Here is a 27,857-nt window from a genome sequence, read left to right as displayed (position 1 = left end):
GGAGATTAATACAAACATCAAGTTTAAATATTACAGCATTAATGGAAGAACATGAAATTGAGCTAAAATCAGTGAAATGTCAGAAACAGTGACCTGCTTTTATAACGAGAGTGTAGTACTCATCAGGATGCATCCTCTCACCAATTATTATGATTAGATGATGCGGTCACCAAGCTAAATGCAGACACTTAATATAAGCCAATATAATGTGGAATATAGGTTAAATTCACCTTCTTTTGTTCCTATGAAATGCTGGAAGCATATTAAACCAGCACGTGTAATCAATGATTATGTAACTCACCTCTACAAAGCATTTTTGGTCACTAACTGTAAATATTAATTATCATGCAGAAAATAAGACAAAAGTGATCTGATGACTTTCCTAATTAAAGTGCTTATGCAACCTTTTCTCTTCACATTTTAACTTTAATCTTTTTAAAATACAATTATTTTAACTTTTAACCAGCATTATAGCCAACATTGTGCAGACATGCTATTAAACCACATACAGACAGACAGACACACACACACACGTAAATACAAACATACTGTTATACGGCACAAAAGACAAAAAATAAAGAACATTCTTTTCTGTTATGTCAAAGTACAGGTACAATAATCAGCTGATAAAAAACAGATTATTGTTGTTTCTGTATTATTTTATTTTAATTACAGTTAAGAAAATTTGCTTCTTGAGCTGTTATAATTATCCACCTCTATAGTAAAAGTCATACAGGTCGTGTACACCTTCAGTACCAACTATTTCTGTAAAGGATGTATTTTTTTAGAATTTGATAACACACACCTTTAAATGGCAATAATTCAATTTATTTGGATCCTTTTACATCCATATCCAAGTCATTATTAACAAGCCCCAACAAACATGTATGGCAAAACTCGATGCTACAGAACATAGACATTTTTTGACAAGATCAATCTGAAAGTGTGATCCAGTACAAACTGGATTGAATGTCAGACCCTGTGATCTCACAGTGAAATGAGAAATATGTTGAAATAAAAATCTGTACTACCCTATGTTGTGATGATTTCCCCCGACATGCTCTTTTCTTCACTGAGCTTAGTTCCTGGCTACAATTGTAAAATTCCATAGCAATACAAAATATCTGACATGAAGTTTCTTGATGACAGTTAAGGTGCATTGTATTCAATAATTATGACTGAACAAACATTTGTTAAACTATTTTAGTATTAAATGATAGAACAATAAATATTTAATTTAAGATGAGTAAATGTGCCTATGTGACCACACCAACATACACTATAGAAGTCATATTTACTGGGTGAAATTGCCAGGTTTTGAGTAATCCTGGAGTGACAGCTTGTAGTATAAGTTCATGCATCACTACATTGTATACAAAAGACTCCATGGTCACGAGTTGAATACAAAAACGTAACCAACACCAGTTAAATATGAAATGAAGGTCACAGTAATTTTTGTCTGTATGGGTGTGGTACAAAGAAAAATGTAGTAAATCTAATGAATGATTTAAGCATGAATAGCAGAAACACAAAATATAACCAAATACACTGATATCTGAGATATGGATCGCAATGACCTATCCTACATGATAGTGCAGTACTGAAGATACATCTCACCACGTTTAATGACTCCTGATACAAAGTATCATGCAGGAGCTAAAAAATGTGGTAAGGAGTAAAATACAAAAACTTAATATAAACCAATAAAATGTGAAATAAAGGGCACAGTGACATTTTTTAGTAAGAGTGCTAAATACATTTAAAAAACTTCAGAATAGTGATTTATTGTATTACTGTGTTCATGTACTATATTCTCTCTGATAAATTTAAGTAATCTGGGGAAAAAAGTCAATGGAGTCAAAGAAACCCTCAAATTCAAGGACATTTCAAGGTTGTATAAACCAAGTAATGTATATACATGTACAAAGTCTTCAGTAGGTATCCGGTCAGCACTCCAAATGATTAAAATCAGAAGCTGAGTAAAACTGATTCCTAGTATCCAGTGTATTTCCCAGAATAGAAATTAATGTCCTGTGTCATAATTCCAGTGGCTACACCACATACTGCTGTTTATCTGAATTGAATGGGGCTGATCCGGAGTCCAATGCAGTCCTTGCCTATCTCAGTCACCTGCAAACAAGAAAAATAAAAATATATCTGGTACTACTCAACTGTCTTCATTTGGCAGGTCTGATATGAAGCTTAGGCTTAACCATAACACCATAATGTAGTCAAAATTTCAGTCACATTAATGTATTTGCAAGATCAAAAACATGAGGCCCTAGTGGGTCTGATATTGCTCCCCTATCTCACACAGACAGCCATTAGCCATGTAATCTGGGTGGGTAGGATGTCTTTGTCAAATTCAGTCAATCTCTGTTGAGTAGGGCTTGCACAATTAATATAATAATTGGCTCATTGATTGAAATAATTATTGATACAATAAAACATTATTCTTCTTCAGTCTTAGTGAACTTGATCTCTGATAGGCTTCTTTCTTACCCAAAAGTGTATACATCAACAAACTTTGGTAAAGGTACCTGTTGAATAATTGAAATCATTGTGCAGAAAACATTTTTATTTTTCAGCCTAAGTGTCTGTAACATTTGACCCTTTAACCTCAAGTCAATTGGTTTCTACCTTACTCCCAGTGCAAGCTATCTACAAAGTTTAGTCTGTATCTGTTAGGCAATTATTTCAATATGTTCCCCCAAACCAATAATTTTTTTATTATTCCAAGTACAAGTTTCTTTTCAATCCAAGTTTGGTCCAGATCTGTTACTTCTACAGATCTAATGTTACTGAGTAGAAACTATTTTTCTTCTTTCAACCAGTGACCTTGATATGTGACCTTTTGACCCCCAAATCAATATATTTCCTCCTTACCCCATGTTCAAGTCATCCACAAAGTTTTGTCCAGATCTGTGATGTAAACCAAATGTTACTGAGCAGAAACTATTTTTCTTCTTTCACTCACTGTGAACCTGACCTTTAGGATTTGACCCTTGAAACTGATAGGCTTCTTCCCTAACCCAAATGCAAGCTATTTACAATTTTTGGTAATGGTCTATAGTGGAGAACATGAGTTACTGTATGAAATCCATAAGAGGAACTGATAGATGTCATAACATGATGCACCCCCTTCACAGAGAGGTACATACTGAACAAGATTAGGCAATTTATTTAATGCATAGGGGTGAATATTGAACAAGATCAGGCACACTGGGATGAACACTGAACAAGATCAGGCAAGTCATTTAATACATGGGAGTGAATACTAAACAAGATCAGGCAAGTCATTTATTACATAGGGGTAAATATTGAACAAGATCAGGCAGGTCATTTAATACATAGAGGTGAATATTGAACAAGATCAGGCAAGTCATTTAATACATAGGGGTGAATATTGAACAGTATCAGGCAAGTCATTTATTACATAGGGGTGAATACTGAACAAGATCAGGCAAGTCATTTAATACATAGGGGTGAATACTGAACAAGATCAGGCACATTGGGGTGAATACTGAACCAGATTAGGCAAGTTTTTTAACTCACATAAGCCAAATATTAAAATGAATATTTCATTCATACAAGCCAAAAACAAACACAAATTTCAACTGCTATCTACACAGAGCAAACCTTAAATGTAAACTTTAGTCCCAAACAGTTCCCCATAAATTGCACAGAAAAATGTGTAGAATTCAGTAAATATGTTTTAAATATGGCCAGATATTCACTAATAATAATACAGCAGTGAATTTAAAATGTTCAGTTACTTCATATAAAATTAATGAAACCTTAAAACAAAAACTTTTAACCTGTTCTCAATATATGCTGGCACTGACAGTTACAGGATATGTTCTCCTGTATTTTGTATAAGGCAAACAGAATAAACGGGCAAATTAACAAAACAAGTGGGCAAACTAACAAAATGAACACATGAATAGACAGGTATCAGTCAGGGAAAGAAAAAGCTATCGCTTAATTCTCTGCAGCTCAATGTACTGCTGTAATAGCTTAGTTGGTAGAACGTTGGTCCTATAATCCAAAAGTCATGGGTTCAATACCCACCCAGGCCAGCCTGGGTTGGCTGCCATGAGGTGTCTTTAGGAAAGGCACCTAGCTCCCATTTCATCACTAATACAGCCAATAGTGTGTTAAAAGTGACATTAGAAGAAAAAAAACATGAACTGCAAATATTGTGACAAAGTGTGGAAAATGTCCTGAAATGTTTAATACGACACACTTTATGAAAACAACATACATTTGTAAAAATACAAACATATAATTATCACAGGAATGCAATCCTGATTGCTAGATCACATTGAATTGTCAGCATACAAAAATCCAGATCATTACAAGATGACAAGCAATGAGTCATGATCAGAATTTTATGATGCTGAAAACAAGACGTCATCCAGCAATCAAAATCTAATTACTGTGATAATAATATTTTTGCTATATGCCTTTCAATTCCTGATAAATTAATAAAATCACAAAACCTAACTGAAAAAAAAAGAGATTGCTTCACATTTCTAACATCTGATATGAACTTCATCTTACGTCATAGATTGAATGTCATCTTTTTGGACTGCCGATATGCGTGGACTGCTGATATGCCTGGACTGCCGATATGGTCATAAATATCAGTTTTATAAATGAAGCGTCTGTTAAAATATTCACTCATTTTCACTACTATCACTGACAAATGCAGGAGTTCTTCAGTGCATGGGGGCAACATATCAATATATGAGATTTACAGCTACTGTGCTGTTGTTAAAGTTGGCATGAAGGAAGATATCACCAGCTGAACAAATAGGAAAGTTTCTATCTGATGTCCAGCTACAGAGTTTGAACTGTTTCTTGTGAGGGGCTTCAATGTGGACTTGGCATGGGAATGACCGCTTTATTCTGATAATTATTAACAGTGTGATTGGACAAATTGTTGGAATCTGACAATATGGATTTGTTTTTGAGAATGCTACTCTTTTCCATATGTATGTCAAGGCATAGTTATTCATGCTTTTTCAGTTGTAACCAGGAAATCTCAACAAAAACAGTGATCCATTCTCACCTGAGAGTATGAAAATAAGGGATCAGAAAATCAGTACCATATTTCTACTTTTGGGATTTAACGGTAAAATTCTGGTTCATTCTTGGGTAGAAAACTGGTATGTATATAAATTAATAAATACTGGATGACCTTACCTGTGTAACTCTGCAGACCTGTCCCTTGAACTCAGGCAAGTAACAAGCTCCACTAAGAGGACATTTGACAACAGGTTTACCTCTGTAATTAAAAAGAAAGCAAACAAGTCAGTGAGTGATATGGTTGCCAGCCATTGTTTCCTGTTTACATCAAATAATTTTTTCACCCATTTGGAACAGTTTTCCATTAATCCCGTTTTAATAACAAGAAGCCCTCAGAGGGACTAATGCTGTACTGTCTGAAAAAAAATCCAGGAATTTAAGATAAAGCCAATTTTTTTCTTTTTAATTGCCAAGTGTTGAAATAATCTGGCATTCTAGAGAGACAAGATTTTCTAATTAGCCACAGTGTAAACCACATTAAGTGTAAGATTGACACCGTTTTCATTTGAGACAAACCAGACACCCTTAGAACACTCTTGTTGAAAACCTCATGTTGATAGTATCACCTGTTTTGGAGAATTAGAGACAAGATTTTCTATATATTCATTTTGGCAGCCATATTTTAAGTCAAATCACACTATTTTCATTCAAGACCAAACAAACATCATAATTAATCTTTCCGTTTGTGAGGAGTAGCAATAACATCATTTTCAAGATAGCTGACTGCCAAGGTGGCCATACTGGATATCAGATCATCACTATTTTCATTTAATACAAACCAGACATCATAATAGTGAAAAACCAGCAAAGATAAAAATAACAAATATTTGACCCTATTGAAAAAATTAGTAAATGTGAATGAACAAGAGGCACAAGGAGGTCTGACATTAGGGGTGGGTATTGAATTAAAAATCATATTGCAATATATTGCAATATTAAGTGAAATATTGCAATATATTGATTTAAGAAAGAATTACAGATTACTGTTAATTTACTGAAATAAAATGAATGCAAACTGCAAAAAATTACTTAAAATTATTTAATTACATAGGTAAAATACAGTAGAGAAAATTAATAAAATGCAGTACAGTAGTTGTGTGTGTGAGATTTAGATTTTTAATGTAGCTTTAACAATTTTTCAGTCATATCGCTAGGATGTCTGCAGTGTGACAGTTTATAGTGATGTCTAACACTGGGGCATCATGCCGCAGACATGTAGCATGATGTCCCACCCAGTCACATTATCCTGACACCAGGCCGACCAGTCCTAACACTAACCTCTTAATGCTGAGCACCAAGTGAGGCAGCTGTTAGTACCATTTTTGTAAGTCTTTGGTATGACTCGGCCAGGGTTCGAACCCACGACCTCCCACATGCGAGGTGGATGCTTTTACCACTAGGCCACTGGAGCAGTACAGCTGTTGCAATCTAACACAGAAATAAAAAGTTACAATTTAAGTCTTTTGCCTGAACAGTTCAGTTTGTGGTTTACTTTTTGATAAACATAAAATGCATGAAACTGCAGATTGGTCTCTTTATTGTCACTTTACTGGGGTGGTTCAAACTGAACTGCCTTGAAAATCACATGATGGAACTTCATACTGTTTTTAAAGAAGATAAGAGCATCAACATGATTTGGTTTTAGGGCTGAACGTTGTGCATTTACTATATCTCCTACAGTGGAGAACACCCTCTCAGAAGTGACACTTGTTGCTGGGATGCACAATAAGGATTTAGCAAGCTTAGCTAATCTAGGAAATCTCTGCTCATAATTTTCCACCATTGAAGAGGATTTGAATTCAAGGGAATTGATGGAAACACTCTATAGTTCTTAAGCTCTTCTTCTAGTCCTTCTATTTGTTTCTGAAGTCTCAACACCAGTTATGTAGACAGCACCAAGAAGTTCTTGCATGCCAGAACAACAGGTACTTTTATCTACCATACCACTGTGACCAATGTCTGACTTGAGCTTCTTGCAAACTGGTTGAGCATCCTTGGCAGCAGAACTGGCAGACACACATAACTGCTCGGGTAGCTGTCGTAAAGGTGGCAGTTCTGACTGCCCACTATCACCCACAGGTGAGTGATCAGTGTCATGTTCAGCCGTAACTCTAACAATAATTTCTGATGCATTCTGCAAAATTTTGGTACAGATTTCATTCAAGCATCGCTGAGGAAAGGTAAAGCTTTAAAACATGGATCCAAGGCAGCAGCAATGGTGAGTTTCTTCTTGATACGTGTATCTATCCTGAAGATAATCAACCACAGCTCTTTTCATCTTAGCTATTACTAGATAGTCATCATCGCTATATTGGAAAATGCTGTCAATAAGTTTGTGATGAAGAGGCATGATAACAGAAATGACTAGGCACAAAGAGTGGATGTCACCACTTTAAGAGGTTTTAGACAAACCAATACCTCATCTGTCAGGCAAATGTCATCATCTGACAATGTGTTAAAATTTTTCTCTTTTATTTTAGCAACATCTTTGGATCTCAAAACATCAATTACATGTACTGCACACCGCATTTCAAGAAACCTTGAAATCATGTCATAAGTATTGTTCCATTTAGTGGGCACATCAGCTATAAGCTTATGATACGGTAGACCCAGCAATTCAGCCTGGCTTCTCAGTTTAGCTGCTGCAGTTGTACTTCAGTGGAAGAACCCAACTATTCGACGAATCCTGCTGAGGAGAATTTCAGTGCATCTGATCTTGAGACACTTTTGTGCAGCTAAATTAATTGTATGTGTATAAAACTTAATGTGAAAGTTGCATCCTAGATGAGTCCCTGCCTTGTCCATGTTTTATGCATTATCTGATACAATAGGTGGTATGGGGACTGTATTTTCCATTCGTTGAAGACCTCATGAATCACAGCAGCTATATTCTCACCTGTGTGCCCTTTATACATGGGCCAAGTTTGAAGAACATTGTTTATCAACTTCCAATTTTTATCAATGTGAGTTGACGTGACCATCAGATGATTCAGTTGATCTCGATGTCCAACTATCTGTTGTCAATGCAACCTTCTCAGCATTTCGTAGGTCTTCTGTTACCAGTGCCTTGACTTGAGCATATTTTTGAGGAATGATCACCTCTGCAAATTGCTTTCTACCTGGAACATTATATCGGGAGTCAAGTGTATGTAAAGGTCTCTAACTCTGGCGAATCCAATATTCAGTATGGACACAAATCCTTTACTATAAATCTGCACACCTTGATAGTTATATGTAAAGCACAAGAAGTTGTTGTTGTTGTAGGATTTAATGCCATTTTCCAGCACATGATAGGCTATACATGGCGGCCAGTATTAATGGTGGAGGAATAACCCGGGAAAATCCCGGAAAGAACCACTGACCCATGAAAGCATGAGAAGAATGCAAGGGGTATTTCGCACCAATGAGCCCTGGTAAGGTTCTCTGGATTGGCTGCGGCATTTTAGCTTTAGAAAGATTGGAAGTATCTTCACATGACAAACTGGCATTAGCAGGGATCGATGATCTATTGTCTGTCATCTTGTACTTACCACATTTCCTGGGATTGTGTTTGTTGTTGTTGTTGTTGTTGTTCTAGGGTTTAACGCCATTTTTCAGCACAAGATAGGCTATACATGGCGGCCAGTATAACTGGTGGAGAAAGAACCCTGGAAAACCCAGGGAAGAACCACCGACCCACGAGAAGCTACTGGCAGGCTTTCCCACATACCCACGCTAGCTGAGCCTTGGACTCGAACCCACACAGACAGAGGTGAGATGGCAGTGATCCAGAACAGTGAGCGCTTTAGACCACTCAGCCACTCGGGGCCCCGGGATTGTGCTTGTTCATGTGGTATGTGGTTGTCACACATCAATTGCCTCATCAATTTTCCCATCCCTTTTACTCTTTCTTAATGCAAAATGAGTCCATATGGCAAACCACGCTTTTGAATTTGCACCAGGTTGTACTCACCCATGTTTGAAATGTAGTTCAAGGTCAATGTCAGTTAATCATCAATGTCAGCAAGGTGCTTATTTGTTGACAAAGTGAAGTTAAAGCGTCAAAAGAATGAAGATTCACAGACATGTAACTTCTGATTACCCATGCTGCAACTGCTCAGGAAACGAAATAGAAATGTTACTAAGCTGATTAATGGAGGTAAAGGTATGGAATTCAATAGGTCATTTTCAGTCAGAAATTATTATAAGTAGTGAAATAAAGCCAATATTAATTTATAATAATAATAGAATTCATTTGCTACTTGTTATCAAAATTTACATCAATATCACACTATATCGATATAAGAAAGTTATATCATGATTATATATCATCGGTTTAATGCCACAATATACTGGTATTTGATATTATCGCATACCCTTACCTGACACTGCTCACCTGGCTGACATCTGCCTAATAGTCAAATGCCAATAAATCTGGATCCGAAAGATGCTTTCTAGAGACTTTTTTCTATGTTCTTCATCCATTATGTTAACATGGTTCTTGGAAATTTCTTACAAATTGTTAAGAAATGGCTAATTTTGTAATTTTTGTGCTATACCGATGCACAAATGATCAAATACGCAAAGAATATTCAAATTTGGTGACATCATCAAAATTCACCCATTAAGATAACAACTGTTTGAATATTTCCCAAGTTGGCATATCAGCATCATTTGTCCAATATTTCATGGCCTCTATATCAGGATAATGTCTGTCAAATTCTGTTAAGAAGCTTTTGTTTTGTTAAAGTTGTTTGATAAATTTTTTTTATTTTACAAACTGAGAGAGATATACAAATTATTATCTGATGCCATGGCAACCAACCTGAACCCTCTAATCTTTTGGTGTTTAAAACAAAAAATTGAAGCTATAAACTAGAAGTGAAACAGTAGTAGAAAAAATAAATTTGGCTGGGCTCCAATAATAAAGTGATGCTGCAGAAAAAGTATGAAAGGGCGGACTATCAGGGGCCATAATGATTAAAGATGCAGACAAATAAACTCATCCAAGATTATATCAACATAATGCTACAAACCAAATTAGTTTTAATTCTTATGTCATTTGTTTAGGCATGATAAACAGTAACACAAGAAAGAGTGAAAACAACAAGCTTTGAAAAAATAAAATAATTTACTTCCCTGGAAAAAATTCTGTAAAAATGAAAAAATATGAACTTACGGTTTTATAGAATCAAATCCAAAATAGTCCAAGAATAAAATTTTAGTTGTCCTAATTATAAAATGTTCTACTGATTTCAAGTTCGAACCCCAACGAAGAATTCATGATGGAAGATGATAACGTATGCTGCACTATTTAGTGCTGAAGTCTACAGTTCCTTGTAGAAACAAGAATTATCACTCTGGTTTTGGAAATCTAAATAAATTTCTAATAAGAACTGTCTCTGATTAAGAATCTCACATGAGAACATGTATTTCGCATGAAAAAAGAATTAATCTTTTTGAATCCAAATAATTTGAAACTACTCCAATCCAAGTACTTTGAAATAACTCCAAACAACACAACATACAACTTCCAGTGTAACATTGGTTATATCATCTTCTAAAATGTAAACAGGGGGTCATGTGATCATGTTCTCAAAGCTTGTAAAAATTAGGTACTTGTTAAAGATCACATTCACCCAGTTTACATCTTAAAAGTGTCACGACCTCGACAACAACCAAACATTTTAAAATAAAAACAGAACTTGTTTACATGGTTGCTAAAAATTTTGAATCAAGGTCAGGATCTAGATCAACACCTGGTGTTTATAAAACGAACAGTCAAGGTGAAACTATTTTCTGAAAAAAGTATCATCTCTAGTGAATAAATTTACAACAGCCTGTAATAAATTTTTGTTTAAACTGACAAACAATTAAATTGAAATAAATATATATTAAATCAGATATAATTAAATCAAATATACATAACAAAATCAAATAATAGGTAATTCAGTTGTGCTGTGCAGACCAAAATGTGGACTGACAGATGGGTAGATCCTTCTGCTAAGAAATTTCCTGTACAAAGACTCAATGAGGATAAGACATGGTACTTTCATTTCTATGTAAAACATTTCAATGAAATATCTTACTAAAATCTGATCCAATACATTTAATTTTGTAGCAAATTCAGATACTGACCTGTATATAGGAGTGTAGGTTGCTGCACAGATGTCAAAGGGGTTATGCTGGTCATATTTCAGCTCATGCTCATCTATCGGGTTCTTCTCACATGCAGCCAGAATCTTTCTCGTCTGCAGGACACAAAACACAATGACATTAACATAGCTCTAGGCATATCTTCAATGCTGCAGGACACACAAAATACAGTGCCATTAAGTAGCTCTAGGCACATCTCTGTACTGCAGGACACACAAAATACAGTGCCATTAAGTAGCTCTAGGCACATCTCCTGTGCCGCAGGACACAAAACACAATAACATTAAGGTAGCTCTAGGCACATCTCCTGTGCTGCAGGACACAAAACACAATAACATTAAGGTAGCTCTAGGCATATGTATTGACCTATGCTTTCACACATCATCCTTCATCTTAACTAGATTCACTGGAGGTAAATCAATAAGAATGGTACAGATGATCCTTGCCTATACTAAGATGGTGTTAAGTGTACAATGGGATAACCAACCAAGATTTATTTCAATGCTGTTACTTCCATATAAAATCAGCAGATCCAACAAACACAAGCAACATTTGCTGCAATAATATGTGATTAAATTTATATGATTATCGTACAATAATGTTTTACATTTCTATCATAATATTTATATTGACTTGAAATGTGTACACCAAATAAGAATGTCCTATTATTAGCATATAATTTGTTTAAGATGCAAAGCAAACACCACTTTCAACATGGGCCATAATTCAGTTAAATTAGATGGATAAAAATACAAAGAAAGGCAGCTAAGGTACTTAGTACAAAATATTTAACTTTTGATAGAATTTAGTTTTAATCCATTATGTCCTGTAAAAGAAATCATGTGGAAACAAATTCAAGATATAAGGGCCAGACATCAGTCCTATTTTTATGGAAACAGCCTTTGTAGAAACTGACCTGGATCTTCTTGTTATTACCGTATTTTCCTGCATATATCCCGCGGGTTATATCAGATTTTACAAACCCCGCAGGGGGGGGTGCGGGTTATATAAGGGTGCGGGCTATATCACAAATTTTTTACACGTAATAATATTTCAATATATTTCCCTGGCGACGAATTCACGAAAATCATCCATCTTCTTCTCCCAATTCTCGGGTAGACGTTGGCCGACGGTCGTTCGTGTTCTGACTGACAATTGGTTCCTCTTCATAAATTTATATACCCAATGCACTCCTCCTTTAAAATCATCAATGTGCTTCTCTGCCGCCATGAGTTTGGCCTTCAGTTTGATGGCAACTGTCGAGACTGGTCGGTTGTTTTCCCACTGGGCCACGATCCACTGCTTCAGGTCAGCTTCAAGGTGAGGCCATTTTGCTTTAGGTCCGCGACAAGCACATTTTCGTGGATTCATCTTCTCCAACGTTCCTTTTTCTTTTCTCCAACCTTGGATTACACTCTCATCAATATCAAATTTTCTGCCTGTGGCTCTATTGCCATGCACTTCCGCATACGCAATGGCAGTTAGCTTGAAGTCAGCTGTGTAAGACTTTCGTTTCGGCATTTTTTAAATTAAACAGAAAGAAATTATTTAAACTTGAATCTACAATTAAAAAGAATACAAGATTATTTAGAAATGTCTGCGTTTATGTAGCCTGTAGTTGAGGCACAGCTCCTATAGACAGCCTACGCGCACAAGCACTGTGTACCGAGCCTAAATACCAGTAGTTAATTGACGTCATGTGAGCTACATTCGAAATTGACAACTGTGGCATTCAGCCTCAGGACCTCACACCATTGCATATCCGGCTCACAAGTACCTGGCTTCAAAATTCAAATCTGCCGGCTGCCAGCCGGAATATAGTGGAGGCAGGGTGACTAACTTTAACTGATGCAGAGGGATGAATATGGACCGGGGCCGACTGACTTGATAGCGTAAATACAAAGTTGCATGTTGGGCGGGTGAGTGAAAATGTAGTAGTTGTAGTATCATTCGTCATCCACGTGTGAGCATTGACGAATTCGGTCCTTCTAAAAACTGTAATGGTAGACAATGTGAACATACACAAAAAAGTTCATCAATCTATGGTTGCGGGTTATGCCAACTATTTTTTACACAAAACCCCAAAATCCACGGGCTATATGAGGGTGCGGATTATCTGCGTCTGCGGGATATATGCAGGAAAATACGGTAAGCCCTGTGCTTAACTTATTTTCAAGCCATTGAGTTTTTTTCAAAAGTTGCTTAGTGGAAATCAAATTTGGCTGTATGTGATTGGGGTTAACAGATCAATCAACAAGGACAACAGAGTATGGCAGAAAAATGATAAATATGTTTTGGTCCCCTTAAGATTAAAGCACAGCTGGAAGATTAAGATTAAAGTAAATCATATGCAAGAAAAGGCAACTGGTTAGTGTCGAATTAAAGTTCAGGAACAAGTGTACAGACTGAAATCTGTGAAGCATCAATAACACCCACATCTTAACCAAATATGTACAAAAATTGCTGACTAATGAGCTCATATGAAATATTACTAGAATAAAAATAAAAGTGGCCTAAGTGTAGCTGAGATCAACAACCTAGCTGACCTAGGCCCAAAAGTCAAATGCAAGGGCATTTGATGATGAAATCTGGTATGATGGTTTGTAACTTTTAAAGGTTTGCATAGTATATTTAATTTGTACTGTGTGATTGAACTTTGCCCATTGAGGGTAGGAGTTTGGGCCTGCCTATGTCTTTTTTGTGTAAATAATACAAGGCCAATTTTGTTCTATGATTCTAATTTTATATTAAGATTATTATTAGTTGCAGGTGAACAAGATTACTTGGATTTCAGTTCAGAATATTGGTTTTCATTGGAATTCCTGGTCTACCTGATGTTTGCCATGTTTTTCAGTAAAGTTTTAGTAATAGACTTAATATTGTTGAAATCTTTTGACCTTGTCCTGGTCCTAAAATTGTGACTAATGTTTTAATATAAGGCAGAAGTAAACAGAAAATCGTTATTCCTATTTTAACAATTGTGTTGTTGAATCAGTGGTTTAGTTGTGTTCACTTGAATTACAAAGTACTCGATAATACTTTCAGAGTGAATCTCTCTTTTGGGACTACTGTAAATTCATTTTGAGACATTTTGGATTATATAATTGTGACACATCTCTGTACTTTTATGATCAGAATTCATTCCAAACATTCAAGACTGAAAATGATTCATAACACCCAACTTTACTTACGGTGAGCTGAAAGAGACTAGACTGTACATGGTGAAGAACTTTACTCTTACCTGTGTGGCTACGTCTGGCTTAGGCCCCAACTCCAGTAACCTTTTGGCAAAGGAGGCTGCTGTTTTATAGTTTTTCAACTTGAAAAACAAGTTCAGTGCAGTTCGTAATGTTAGGATGAGATGTACAGGTTGCAGATTGCAATGTGTGAAATAAGCTGCCATCTGAAATACAGAAAATTAATGGCTGTAAGCAAGATATGGATTTTGTTTTACTGATTTTAATGGCACCTAAGAAATGCCTTTCCCAAGGACACAATGAAGCAGAAGAAAATGTTACTACATATGCTAAAACTTGACACATGTAATTTAGAATGAAGCAATATTTAATTTATTATGGGTGAAACAATACAACTGTGCTAAGTATCAATATATATCACAATACACAACATATGCTATGATACAGAGACAAAACTATATGTGTTTTATTCTGAGAGGGCAGAAAGAATAGGTTTGATATGGTGTAGGAATGTCAAGGCCATCAGGGCAAGATGCATCTCCCTATGCCGTATCACAAGAGTTCTTTCCCTCAACTTGAAACAAAGCACTTATGTGCTTTTTAATGTTTTTTGAATCTGCAGTTAAATGCAAGTGGATATTTTTATAACTTACCGAATGTAGCATAGGTTTTGGACCATTAAATGATCTTTTACCTTACACCCTACTTACCGAAAAGACTTCCAAGCAAACTTCACAGCCTAACTGTAATTAAATTTCAGTTTTATACAGAAAGCTCATTAATTTACAGTACATTTAAGATCTCTATTTTTATGCTTTCACATAATACAATAAATTATTGATGCACTGACCTTAAAGTGACTATTTAAGCCTACAGTCATAAGAAATTAAAGATCCTGTCCCTTTCAAACATGTGGACTAGTTTTTTAAATATTCATATGGGTATATTTTAACAAGAAAATCCTAAACAATATTGTTCGGTAATATAGTTCTGTTTTCTTCTCTTTATTTTCTACTTGAACAGTCTTAAAAATTTAAAATATAAACAGACAGTTTCCCCTGTTTGCCCCAGTGCTGGAAAAAATCTAAACAACGTTGTAACAAGATGCAATTCTTCGATATTTGAGTCACAATTAAAACAGCTCCTCCTCTCTTGGATACAGCCATCATTATTTTGCAAATGTTTGTCAGTGTTATCCTCAGATTTCTTAAACAATCTGAATCCTCAGTAATCTTAACAGACAAACTTCAAGTATCTCCACTTAAACTTGCTCCTTAAAAAATACAATTCCAGAGACCATATTTTAGAACTCATAACCTGAAATGGATTTTAGCTAAGTTTGGTATTTTAGATGATTTGCGTTGTGGAATATCTCATGGAAATTAAATATGGGGTAAAGTTTTTTCCAAACATGAGCTTTTCTAACCATGCCTTGAATCCTGACATTACTCAGCGAGTCTTTCTTATTTTGTCTGGATTTTTAAAACTTTCAATACAAGATTTCAGCAACAAAGTACTCTCTCTCCCTCGCTCATCCACTTTGCAAACCAAAGTACTCTCTCTCACTCACTCATACACTTTGCAAACCAGCTTCATCCAAGAACACACTGTCAAACATTGTCCACCTCGACTAATTCTAATTTCTCGACAGAATGGTGACTCTAAAGTTGCTTTAAATTTGTTCAAATATTATTTTAATAATGTTGGTCGATCTAGATGACAGAAGAAGCTGAAAATAACAACTGTGGGCAGACAATATACAATGCATGATGGAGACTGGGTAGGCCATACCATAAGCCATAGCCTTACAGCCAGGAGAGTTCAAAATGTCAAATTCTTACCTCACAAGTTCTTTTTTGGTCATTTAATGTGTCTTTTGGCATGTCCTTTCTTTTACACTCCATGCTAAGTCCAACTATGTATTCTCGGCTGATTTCAATCAGCTGTTGGGCCTTAAAACAGACAATTTGATTCAATTAACTAATTAACAAGTCCTAGTATCATCTTCTGAGTAATGCATTAAAAAGAGACATGTTTTAAAATCTGATATTTTGACAAGTGTGTGTGATTTGGATTTTTAACATAGCTTTAACAATTTTGCAGTCCTGTTGCTACGATGTCTGCAGTGTGACAATTTATAGTGACATTTAGCACTGGGGCATCATGCAACAGACATGTAGCATCATGTTCCACCCAGTCACATTATCCTCAAACCAGGCCGACAAGGCCTAACACTAACCTCTTAATGCTGATCACCAAGCGAGGCAGCTGTTAAAAGCATTTCTTGTAAGTCTTTAGTTTTGGTGAGGGTTCAAACCCACAACATCCTGCATCCAAGGCGGACGCTCTAACCACTTCAGTCACTGCAGTGGTCAATATTTTGTCAAATACGGACTAATTAAGCCTTCTTGAGTGAAAGAAACCTAATGTGTTCTGACAGCTAAGGAAGATTTACTTTTTACCTAAAATCTTACAAATTCACTTGAGTTCATGGTAGACAAGGTTAGAGTACTAAATTCAAATACTGGCATAAAAAGTCTCTGATTGTGACTCCCAGGAATAAGTATTGTTATCATCATTCACATCAAGCTGATAATATAAGAAAATTCAGATCATGACAAGATGTGAGGAATGAAGTCATGATGCAGATTTTCTGATGCTGACAAGTTGTGGCCAAGAAATCAAGATCAACTTGCTATAAAAATATATTGTTATAAATCTATCAAGTTTAAGATAATTTTATAAAATCACTACGCACAACAGAAAAACAAAAAAAATTGCTTAACATTTCAACCTTTTTAATATGAATATAATCTTAAATCATAAAACAAATTATATTTTTTATCACCTGATATCTGCATCAATATGGCAGTTTATAAATGAAGTGCATGAAACAGGCTTCTCTCATTTTCATTATGATTACAGCCAATAACACATTTATAGGGGCAGCAAACCTATGTGATTTACAGTTATTTTGCAGTTGTCAAATTCTGCATCATGGAGGATTTCACCAGCTGAAAATTTCTATCTGAGGTCAAGCTGATAGTGTTTGAACTATTTTTGGTGGGACATTGTCAGAGACAGTGATGGAAAGCTGGTGCAACAGCTTTATTCTTTAAAGTTATTTAGTGGCAAAATGACAAAATGTCGGAATCATATATAGATTTGTTACTGAATACACTGATAATTTCATTATGCGTGTTTAGTGGGGCTACTGTATAGTTTTTCATTCTTCCTCAGTTGTAACCAGGAAACCTTGAGAGAAAAAAATAGTTCCAGACATGTCTGTTAGTGTGGTGATAATGATTTAGAAAACATGTCGTTTCTTTTCTTAGTTATGGGAAATAATGGTGAAAGTTTTGCTCCTCTTGAGTAAAAACTTTTATGTATATCATAAGATATCAAACTGCAGGAAGAAAGTCAAGGAAACTATTAGTATAGACTATATAATTACATTAATGAATGATCACTAATAAAATATCGGGTATTTAACTTCAGGAAAAGTTGTTGTTGTTGTTGTTGTTGGGTTTAACGCCATTTTTCAGCACACGATAGGCTATACATGGCGGCCAGTATTAATGGTGGAGGAAGAACCCGGGAAAACCCCGGAAAGAACCACCGACCCACGAGAAACTATTGGCAAGCTTTCTCACATACCCATGTCGGCTAAATTCGAGACTTGAACTGACGCTGATAGAGGTGAGATGGCAGTGATCCGTAACGGAGAGCGCTTTAGACCACTCGGCCACTCGGGGCCCCTTACGGAAAAGGAAGTAGTTTTATACACAAGTCTTTAAATCTACTGGCCAAAGAGAATCTCCAGAAATTCATAACAATGCTGAGTGCTGAAACCATTTCTCATGTTCTTGAGCAATAACAGGATTTTCAAGCTAGCTGCTGTGGTGACCATACTGGATTAGAAATCTTTTGGTGAAAATCCCATGTCAATGTGACCATAAATCTAGCAATAACAAGATTTTCAAGATGGCCACAATGGGGGGGGGGGGGCCGGCTATACTGGATATCAGATCATAGCCAGTTAATATACAGCCAACCAGACATCATAAAAGTCTTTTGGTGAAAATCCCATGTCAATGTGACCATAAATCTAGCAATAACAAGATTTTAAAGATGGCCAACTGGAGGCTATACTGGATATCAGATCATAACCAGTTAATTTACCACCAACCAGACATCATAAAAAGTCTTTAGGTGAAAAACCCTGTAATCATAATATCACATTCCATCAATATGGAGCAGAATGACAGTTACGAAACATGAGATATTGATGAATATGCAAATTACTAGTAGTTGCTTAAAGTACATGGCCATTATGAGGTGTTGGACTGTATGTTGTGATTAATTGTGCTTAATGCTAATAAAAAAAAGATGACAAACTTCTTGAATAATGGTGGAAAAGAGCTGAACTTTTCAGTAATCAACAGGCTACTGACCAGAACAAAACACTGACTCAGTGTTGCTGTAGTTATGGGTCTGACATTAACAGCAAATGGTATGAAAACAATGCTCATCATCCATAGAATACAGCAATAAGCGTACAGGTCTGTAACGAGATAAAAGGTTATTTCTGGATACTGTATACCTCTGCTATTTCCTGTTTATTTTCCACTACAAGAAGTGGCACACTCAGCAGTATACTTCTGAATTTTTCGGCAGCTTCTGTGAACTTGCCAGCTGTCGTCATTTGATAGGCCACCTGGAGCTGCTGTACTAAAGCATTCAGTCGAAGTCCAACAGCTGGCACCCCCCCTCGTGCTCCTGCCTCCTTCCTGATCAATGTACAATAGACATAGTCATTTTCTAAAGACTGTAAAACTTACAGTTCAAACAAAAATCACTTGAACAACCAACTTCAATCAAATGACTTACTTAATCCAACAACATTTAAACAATTTAAACTGAAAACACCAATATTAAGACACAGAACACTTAAGGGTTTTAGAAGTAGTGCTGAATATATGTGCAAGAATCATTCTGAGGAATGATCTTATATGATGCAAAAGCAATTATTCCATCAAAATAATGGGTAAAGTAATTGGCATTAAAATTCCTTTCAAATGTGCAAAGTTACATTTGTACAAAAAAACTGGCAGAAAACCATTTTGCATGTTGATGGAGTTAAATAATATTGAAAATGCCCCCCAAAGACCTCAAGTACATTGATTAAAATACCTGTAAGCCATATAACTAATGTATATACTAACATATAAGTCATTTCCAACTGTAGACAACATAGACCCTAATCTATCATATAATTCAAAAGCATATCAGGATTTATGTTATTGTTTTGACTGATTACTCTTAACAAACAACAGAAGCTCAGATGTACTAGCATATTATGCAACAGTAAATCCAGGTCAATGCAGATAGTAGTTGGATCAACTTGTACACAAGTATATGTGATATTTGTACTAAATCTTTGCAATGCCAGAATGTACCAGTTAAACAAGATATTAAAACCACTGTACATCAAATTTGATAACAGGGATAGAGCTGTGTACAGTAATAAACCCATATAATATTATTTCAATAATGCATCATGTACTATTCATCATATCACCATTAATATGAACATATGCTCAGGAAAAGTAGCAATAGCATCAAAGTTATTCCACTGCACTTCTGTGTATTTTTCGCTGATAAACAGAATCTTTCACCTGCTAATTTTACTTTAGTGCAATTAATAGCCAATGACATTATGAAACTTGTTGAATAATTTAATCTTTGCTTAAGAGGCTGATGAAAATATAAAGCAATTTCTTAAGTAAAATTATAGTTCTCGAAGAATGTTTTTTCCAGTCACATTAATGTTAGGGATATAAGCCAACAAACTTCAATCTTTTCTGTCTACATCATATACGTTAAGGGCAATAACTCTTGTGCATTACCTGCCTTGGCTGCTATAGGATCTAAATAGTTTTTTAAATGAGCGAAATACTGATGTGGATGACTGCATAGCAAGGTGGCTGGGAGTGTTTTTAAGTAATGCGATTGGTTAAGTATTCTTGGAGAAGATAATTTACAGGAAAAATTGGACAAGATGTCTGAGTAGCACCATTCTATTCAGGACCAACTAGACCATGCTATAAGTGTGTGTTAAGTTTTCTGGCACTCCTCTAAGTAGTTTAGGAACAGGAATAACAAACTTGAGGCAATGGTCAGATGGAAGAGAGACAAAAGGCCATACTATAAGCTCATTTGGTCTACAATCAGTACAGCTTAAAAATAAATTTAAGAAGATAATTTACTTGGAGGAATAGCGAGTACTGGAGCAATATGGCTGTAGAGGCTTCTGGAGTCAAATTTCTCAAAAGGAAAATATTACTTCCAGAGCCTGATGCATAGGAAGAGAAAAAATTTTAAAGGATGAAAAATAACTCCATAATACTAGCACATTATGCTATATACTGTTCGTGCAGATGTGAGCCAATGCTCTTTGCAGCTGCATGTGCATTTGTGTACAATTTGTAAATGATGAGACTCACCAGTTTCTGTGTGGATAGCCAAACAGGGTGGGTAATGCTGGCAGGCCCTGGTAACAGGTTCGGCTCCTGCTGTATGTCTGTAGGAACAGCTGTTTATATGCATCAAACTGCACCATGCCCACCTGATCATGAAGTAACTGGAACAACAGGAAATAACAGAAATGGTGAAAGAAATTGCAACTAAAACCCAGGTTACAAAGTAATTGCTTAAACTTAAAAGTTACTATTCCTTTCAGTCTCAATATTCATTATCAACTTTACAAAGTCTTACAAATTCCTGAAGAAATCAAAAACTGAATTTTAAAAAGGCCACATGTGATGCATGCACAAATGAAATTTTTTAAAAACTAAGCAAAACACAAATCCTGTTGTTTTTCATTCTGTTTTGTTCAAATACAGTATGATAGCATGTGTGTAATTCAAGATATTACCAGTCACTTTGGATAGTGATAAGCATAAGGCATGTCACATACATGGTTGCATTTTAAGGAATGGATAAGTCTTCCAAACATCAAATATTGGTCATACTGACCTACTTTTGGTAGTGCAATATACAAATCAATTTAATACATCCAAACGTAAGGTTTCATTAGTGAAAAGCTGTGTATGTTAAAGATGTCAAATAAAAAATAAAAAAAAATATTTAATGAAGTCAATCAGGAAGCAAAATATGACCTGTGACCTAATATTAGGAAGGTACCCAAGAAGATGAGTGATTTACTTTCTGTAGTCATATGTTGGTGTATAAAAGAACAATGGCTGTAGGACTTCTAATATCAAAGATTAGGGGCGAAATGTCTTGTTGCAACACAGCTGTTCATACATGAAATATAGATCATAGTAGTTTTATCTACTATGTTTGTGTCACTCGTACCTGGATGCCACAATTTTTTAAATGGTGTAGGTGAAAAGTTTCCAATGTGTAACATAGTTCACAGTTACCCACTTTTAGTCTACCTAAGCTGTTCTTCCTGAACATCACACCAATTTTGATGGCAGTAGTTAAAATTAGGGTCAAGATCTGAATCTTGTTATAAACAAAGTTATGAACACACAGAGATAAAGGTAAAACACAGGTCCAAGTGACCCACTTTTTATATGGTTCATTTCTTCCTAAGATGCAGCTACAAATTAACTTTGATGACCACAAGTGAAATAGGGTCCAAGACTGGAAAATGTTACAGACAAACCTCTGAAACCAATTTTTTTGAGTAAGATGTTTTTTGATAAAATACACATGTATCCCCAATCAGAATGTCAGTAGAACAAGTAATAACTCACAAATCCAGCTCTCCCAAGTGAAAAAGATGTTACCTGCATCTTTGTCATACTTTTGGCAATTAAAGTGCAAGAAAATTGTCAACTTCTGAAGAAAGAAGACATACAAGAGTGGTATCCCCTTGGTTAGTCGATTATTCAACTGTTACTACTGAAGCACAAGTATAGGCCTTTCCAGAGATGTAATAGTTGGGAGGGCTTGAGAGAGAATGCTCATATTATACTATGGAATCATATTTTACTCCAGAAATTGGTTCCTTCTGCAAATACCTAATCATAATATGTTAGGAGAACAGACAACAGGTGGAGGAAGTTACCCATCATTACTCAATAGTTGGCCATAGCTCTAGGCTCCTATTGTATATGAATCAGCTTTGAGTCTCTTGCAAGGCATGAGCTAGGTTTAGCACAGATCAACGATGATATATGATTTAGGGACAGTACAGATCAATGATGATATATGATTTAGGGATAGCACAGATCAATGATGATATACGAGTTAGGGTTAGCACAGATCAATGATATATGAGCTAGGGTTAGCATGGATCAATTATGAAATATTAGCTAGGTTTAGCACAGATCAATGATGATTTATGAGCTAGGTTTAGCACAGATCAATGATGATATATGGGCTAGGTTTAGCACAGATCAATGATTACATGTGAGCTAGGGTTAGCACAGATCAATGATGATATATGAGCTAGGTTTAGCACAGATCAATGATGATATATGAGCTAGGTTTGGCACAGATCAATGATGATATATGAGCTAGGGTTAGCACAGATCAATTACGAAATATGAGCTAGTGTTAGCACAGATCAATGATGAGACATGAGCCAGGCCAGAGTCAGCATAGATCAATAATGGGATATGGGCAAGGTTATCACACAAATCAATGAAGGGAAATGGTTTTAATGAAAATGAAAATAAATTTCACTCCCACAAATCCTGTGGAGCAGAGTTACCCAAGATGATATAAAGCTGCTGGAGAGCTAGCCAGCTCACCAGTTGCACTACTAACACAGCTATCACCCAGTCAAACTTCATTTTAGGATGAAAGTTCTTTTAACTTGAACCAGAAAATCAGATCCTGATTACACAACCTGACAGCTTGATGGATATTTGTTAGGGAAATGTTTACAATGATTCTTATACTCATAACAACTACCCAAACCTCAGCATTTTATATGTGTAAGAAATGTTCACATGGTGTTAATTTCCTTGTAGACTAAGCAGACAACCCAATGGATTCTGGATAGAAAATAGAGTCAGAGTGGAAATATCATCACTTCATGAACTAGCAAGATCCAACTAGACTTTATAAGAAGTCTTTTTTGGAAGAAAAAAAAACACATACGGATAAAACCATCAGTTCTGGAACAGTAGTAATAACATTTCAAAAACTAATAAACTTACCAAAAATTTTCAACTTGACTTGAATAATTTCACAATATTTATTGTCACACAAATTTGTTCTCCAATTCTATTGGTACTTAAGTTATTTCATGTGCATGTCAATGTTCACATCATAATTAAGTCAAAATAATTTCTCAATTTTTGCAGCAAATATATTATACATCTCTCTTTTCATAACAAATCTGTAAAATAAACACCCAAGTACATCAACTATATACAAATAATCCCATACATTCACTTGTCTTTTTCTCCAATGGACACAACCTGTTGATATTCCAGCTGAGCTCTTTTTGCCACTTTGGCAAATATTTGTTTAGCCTTTCTTTTTTACTGACATTTTTGGCTCAATGTGCAATCATTTCTTTTCTTTCTCAATGAGAGCCTTTTTTCCTTTCAAGCTGGTGCTTGTATTGGCGACATGCAATGCGCATATTCTGACAGAGACCTACATCTGTTCTCTCCTGCAAGAAATCTTGCTTCATATAGTAATTAACTGCACTTTTCCCAGTTGCCTTCTAAGCTTTAATTTTTCCGTATGCAGCTTCTTTTGTACGTGCCATTCCAAAATCTTCCAACTGTGATTAATGTAGAGCAGAGGTCAAAAAATGTCAGTCCTCTTGCATTCAGTTTTCTTATAAACTGACCAACTAAATTTCCGTCCACTTTTCGCTACAGCCATTCCCATTTAGATATGGTTTTTAAACCTTTATGTAAACTTCTCGTGTCATGGTCTCCTTCAACAATTCAGGATGCCATTTTTTTGCTGCAAGCACACTTCTTCTTTCCATAGCCATCAGTTTCCATTACACGAAGATTCATTGGATGAATTTAAACTTTCGATCAATCAGAATACTCTTTATGAAAGTCATGGGCTAACTAATATATCAAATGAATACGTTACAAGGGTCATTGCGAAATGGGACCGAACAGATTGTTTTTAAAAAACGGATCGGAGATGATAAAAAAAATTAAAAAAAGACTATATCAAGAAAAATCACATTCAAGTCAGGAGACAAGCGGAATTCTGCTTTAAAACAGAGAAAAATCATGTCTGAAGACTGAATGTCTGATCCAAGCCATTTTCATTGATGATCAATTAGACATTATAGGAAGTCTTTTAGTGAAAAGCCCATATTGATATGACCATCCATTTAGAAGTAGCTATAACAAGATTTTCAACATTTTCATCGTGGTAGCCATATTGGATGCTTGAGGGGCAATATTATCAATCATGCCAACTAGACATTACAAGAAATCCCATGTTAATATGACCATCCATTCACAGTGGTGATAACAGGATTTTTAAGAATGGACTGCCATGGTGAAAATATCTGAAGTCAGATTAGCACAATCTATATTAGACAATCGAAATAACATAAGCAGTCTTTTTTTTTTAAAACCATTACGATATTACCATCAATTCTGGAGAAGAAACAATAATAAGATTTTCAAGATGATCACCATGGCAGCCATCTAATATGTCAGAAGGAACAATGTTCATTTAGGACCAACTAGACCTTGGGATGAATATGTGTGCAACCTTCTCCCGGTAGTATAGAAAGAGTGGCAATAACAAATTGGTGCTAATCAATGATGGACATTGAACACCAGATAATGAACAGTGGACATCAGATGATGGACAAAAGCGTCATCGCATAAGCACATCTTATCTATGATCAGAACTAAAGGTCTGGAAGACAAAAGTCTGACTGGATGGACACGGGACAATGTACCAAGGGCCATACCAAAAGATCCATTGGCCTTACAACAAGGTGAGTTCATAAAATGAACACAAAGAGATTCAAGTATATGAAAGAAGACAAACAATAACTTACTCGCATTGCTGTTTCAAAGGATCCAGCCAACACATGGTCCACTGGCAGCTGAGAGTTGTTACACCAAACCTGGAAAATAAAAGCAAGTAAATTGCAAGCCTCACCCTCTATTTACATAAAACTAAACCCTAGCTGAAAGGCATGCTCTATGAATCTAACATATATATGGGTTATAAAACTGTGGGCAAGCTTAATATAATTCCAAACAGTAAGAATATTCTTGGATATGGTCATCATAATCGAGTCAAAGTGTTACTATTTATTAGGTTGATCAATTGATGGATACAATTGAAGCAAGCTGAAAAGACTGTCTATAAAAACTGTACATCAAAGCATAATTCTATAGAAACAGGGTGGATTTGTAGCAGAAAACAGCTCTACCATCCCACCTTGACAACTGTGAAAGAAACAATACTTCTGAAGATGGCAAGATGACAATCAGAAGAGTTACCTGTGCCTGACTGGTTCCCTTGTTCGGGGGCACAAAGTATCCTTCCTCTCCTGTTGCAGTAGGTGTGACTCCAACTTCTATGTCGAGTGGGAGTTCCAGGTCATCATCTCCAACTTCCCAGCCCCCACCCTCACCTCCTTCTTCTACAACCACTGCCTCACCAAGACCAGCACCTCCAAGTTCACCATCTGCAAAAAGAATACAACTCATTGCTAAATACCAATGACAACTAGTGAAAATAAAGAAAGTAACCGTCTTCCTGCTGAGGGAGGGTTACTCATTATATTAATATAAAAAGATAAGCCCCACCTATGAAACTCATAATGTTTCCCAAGTTAACCTGAAAGGCTGTAGTTTCATGCCCTGTTTCTTTAATATTACTGAACAAATACCTAGTTTCTTTAATATCACTAACTTAATACCTATTTTCTTTAATATTACTAATCTAATACCTACTTTATTTCATATTACTAATCTAATACCTAGTTTCTTTCATATTATGAATTGAATACCTATTTTCTTTAATATTACTAATCTAATACCTACTTTATTTCATATCACTAATAGAGTACCTACTTTCTTTAATATTACTAATCTGATACCTAGACCTCCTGGTCCTCTGGTTATGTACGACTTCAATAATATATCCTCCAAGTCAACTGTAAAGACTCCTGCCAGACTTCTGGTTTTGGCTATGACTGCATAACTTGAGCTTCATTACAACAGTCATAACTTTACTGATATTTTCAATGTATTTTCAGTGCAAATTTGACTGGCTTGTATGGCCAAGTTCACCATGAGAACTGTTTTTTTTAAGTTACTACAAGACTGCAATACATTTTTTTAATATATCTGACATTTTGAAGGCTCTTCTGAACATGCCTGTGTGTAGTGTTCAAAGAGAAAATGAGGCCAAATGAAGATCAATTAAGTTCAGCCATTAGCATTGAAATAAAATTGCTATGATTTAACATATAACAGTGAGATAGCTTTGCAAACATAGCCTGGTGCATCCAGATCTTGCATAATAATCTTTTTGCCGAAGTTGAAAAACTATAAGTTGCTGTCAAGGAAGTTAAAGACAGTTGTAATGGAAAATTCAGTCCATAGTTTCCATGACAAGTTTTCCCTGCTTCATAAAAACCAGTTTTTCCTAGTAAAATATGATTCTTCAAGAATACCTACCCAATCATAATACCTTAGTGTTATGAATATTTGATTTAATTTATATTTGATTTAATTTAATTATTTGTAAGTTTTAAAATCTATTTATTTTAATTACATGTCAAAGTAATGTAATTTTGTTTACTAGAAATTTGATATTTTCCAGAAAATTCAGTTTGACCTGAATCATTTCATAAATTCCTAATAACAGAAACACTGTTTTCTATTTTTTACTTATTTCCCAACCTTGATTCAGAAATCACTGAGACAAGTAAACAACTTTCTATTTTTAGTTTATTCTTGGAGTAAAATGATTGGTTTTTATCAAGGTTATACTGGGAGTATGTGTCTTTAGATTGTAAACAGCCCTATTTCACAATTCTGGGTTTTCTGAAATGGTGCAGTAGTTATTAGTGATGTTTAGAGAGATATTTCTCAATTTGGGCTTTTACACTGGAAAGTGTGTGTTTGTGACCAGTTGGAGTTATACTTTAATTTTTATTCAAATTATTTGGATTCTAAAAGATTAATTCTTTCTCCTGGAAATATCTGAGTGCTCATACAGAATTCTTGGACAAAGATATTTAATTAAATTTTATTCCAAAATTCAAACAGAAATATTACAGTTTGTGAATCAACAAAGAACTGTAGACACAACAGCACAATACTGACTACAGTATATGTAATCGCCTTCCATTTTGGATTTTTCTCAACCTTAAATTTCATCAGAACATTTCATTACTAGGACTTTTAAAATTTAATTCATGGATAATTCTTGGATTAT

General features: G+C 35.4%; 1 protein-coding gene across 1 annotated transcript in view; it reads right to left on the bottom strand.

Annotated features, from left to right (window-relative positions):
- Positions 1-638: 638 nt before the first annotated feature.
- LOC149791599 (coatomer subunit alpha-like) overlaps positions 639-27,857 on the bottom strand; it is an 86,603-nt gene continuing 59,384 nt past the window's right edge. The window contains exons 22-30 of the mRNA XM_089969459.1: positions 25,910-26,097; positions 25,459-25,527; positions 20,930-21,066; positions 19,027-19,213; positions 16,265-16,375; positions 14,468-14,629; positions 11,209-11,321; positions 5,209-5,290; positions 639-2,130 (exon numbers count right to left, since the gene is read on the bottom strand). Of these exons, the coding sequence (XP_089825585.1) occupies positions 2,071-2,130; positions 5,209-5,290; positions 11,209-11,321; positions 14,468-14,629; positions 16,265-16,375; positions 19,027-19,213; positions 20,930-21,066; positions 25,459-25,527; positions 25,910-26,097 (1,109 nt within the window). The 3' untranslated portion in view covers positions 639-2,070. The remainder of the gene's footprint in view (positions 2,131-5,208; positions 5,291-11,208; positions 11,322-14,467; positions 14,630-16,264; positions 16,376-19,026; positions 19,214-20,929; positions 21,067-25,458; positions 25,528-25,909; positions 26,098-27,857) is intronic.

This window comes from Sinohyriopsis cumingii, chromosome 9 (assembly GCF_028554795.1).
Source record: "Sinohyriopsis cumingii isolate HCF-2022 chromosome 9, ASM2855479v2, whole genome shotgun sequence".
In the NCBI taxonomy this organism is placed as follows: domain Eukaryota; kingdom Metazoa; phylum Mollusca; class Bivalvia; order Unionida; family Unionidae; genus Sinohyriopsis; species Sinohyriopsis cumingii.
This window is presented reverse-complemented; position numbering and strand designations above follow the sequence as displayed.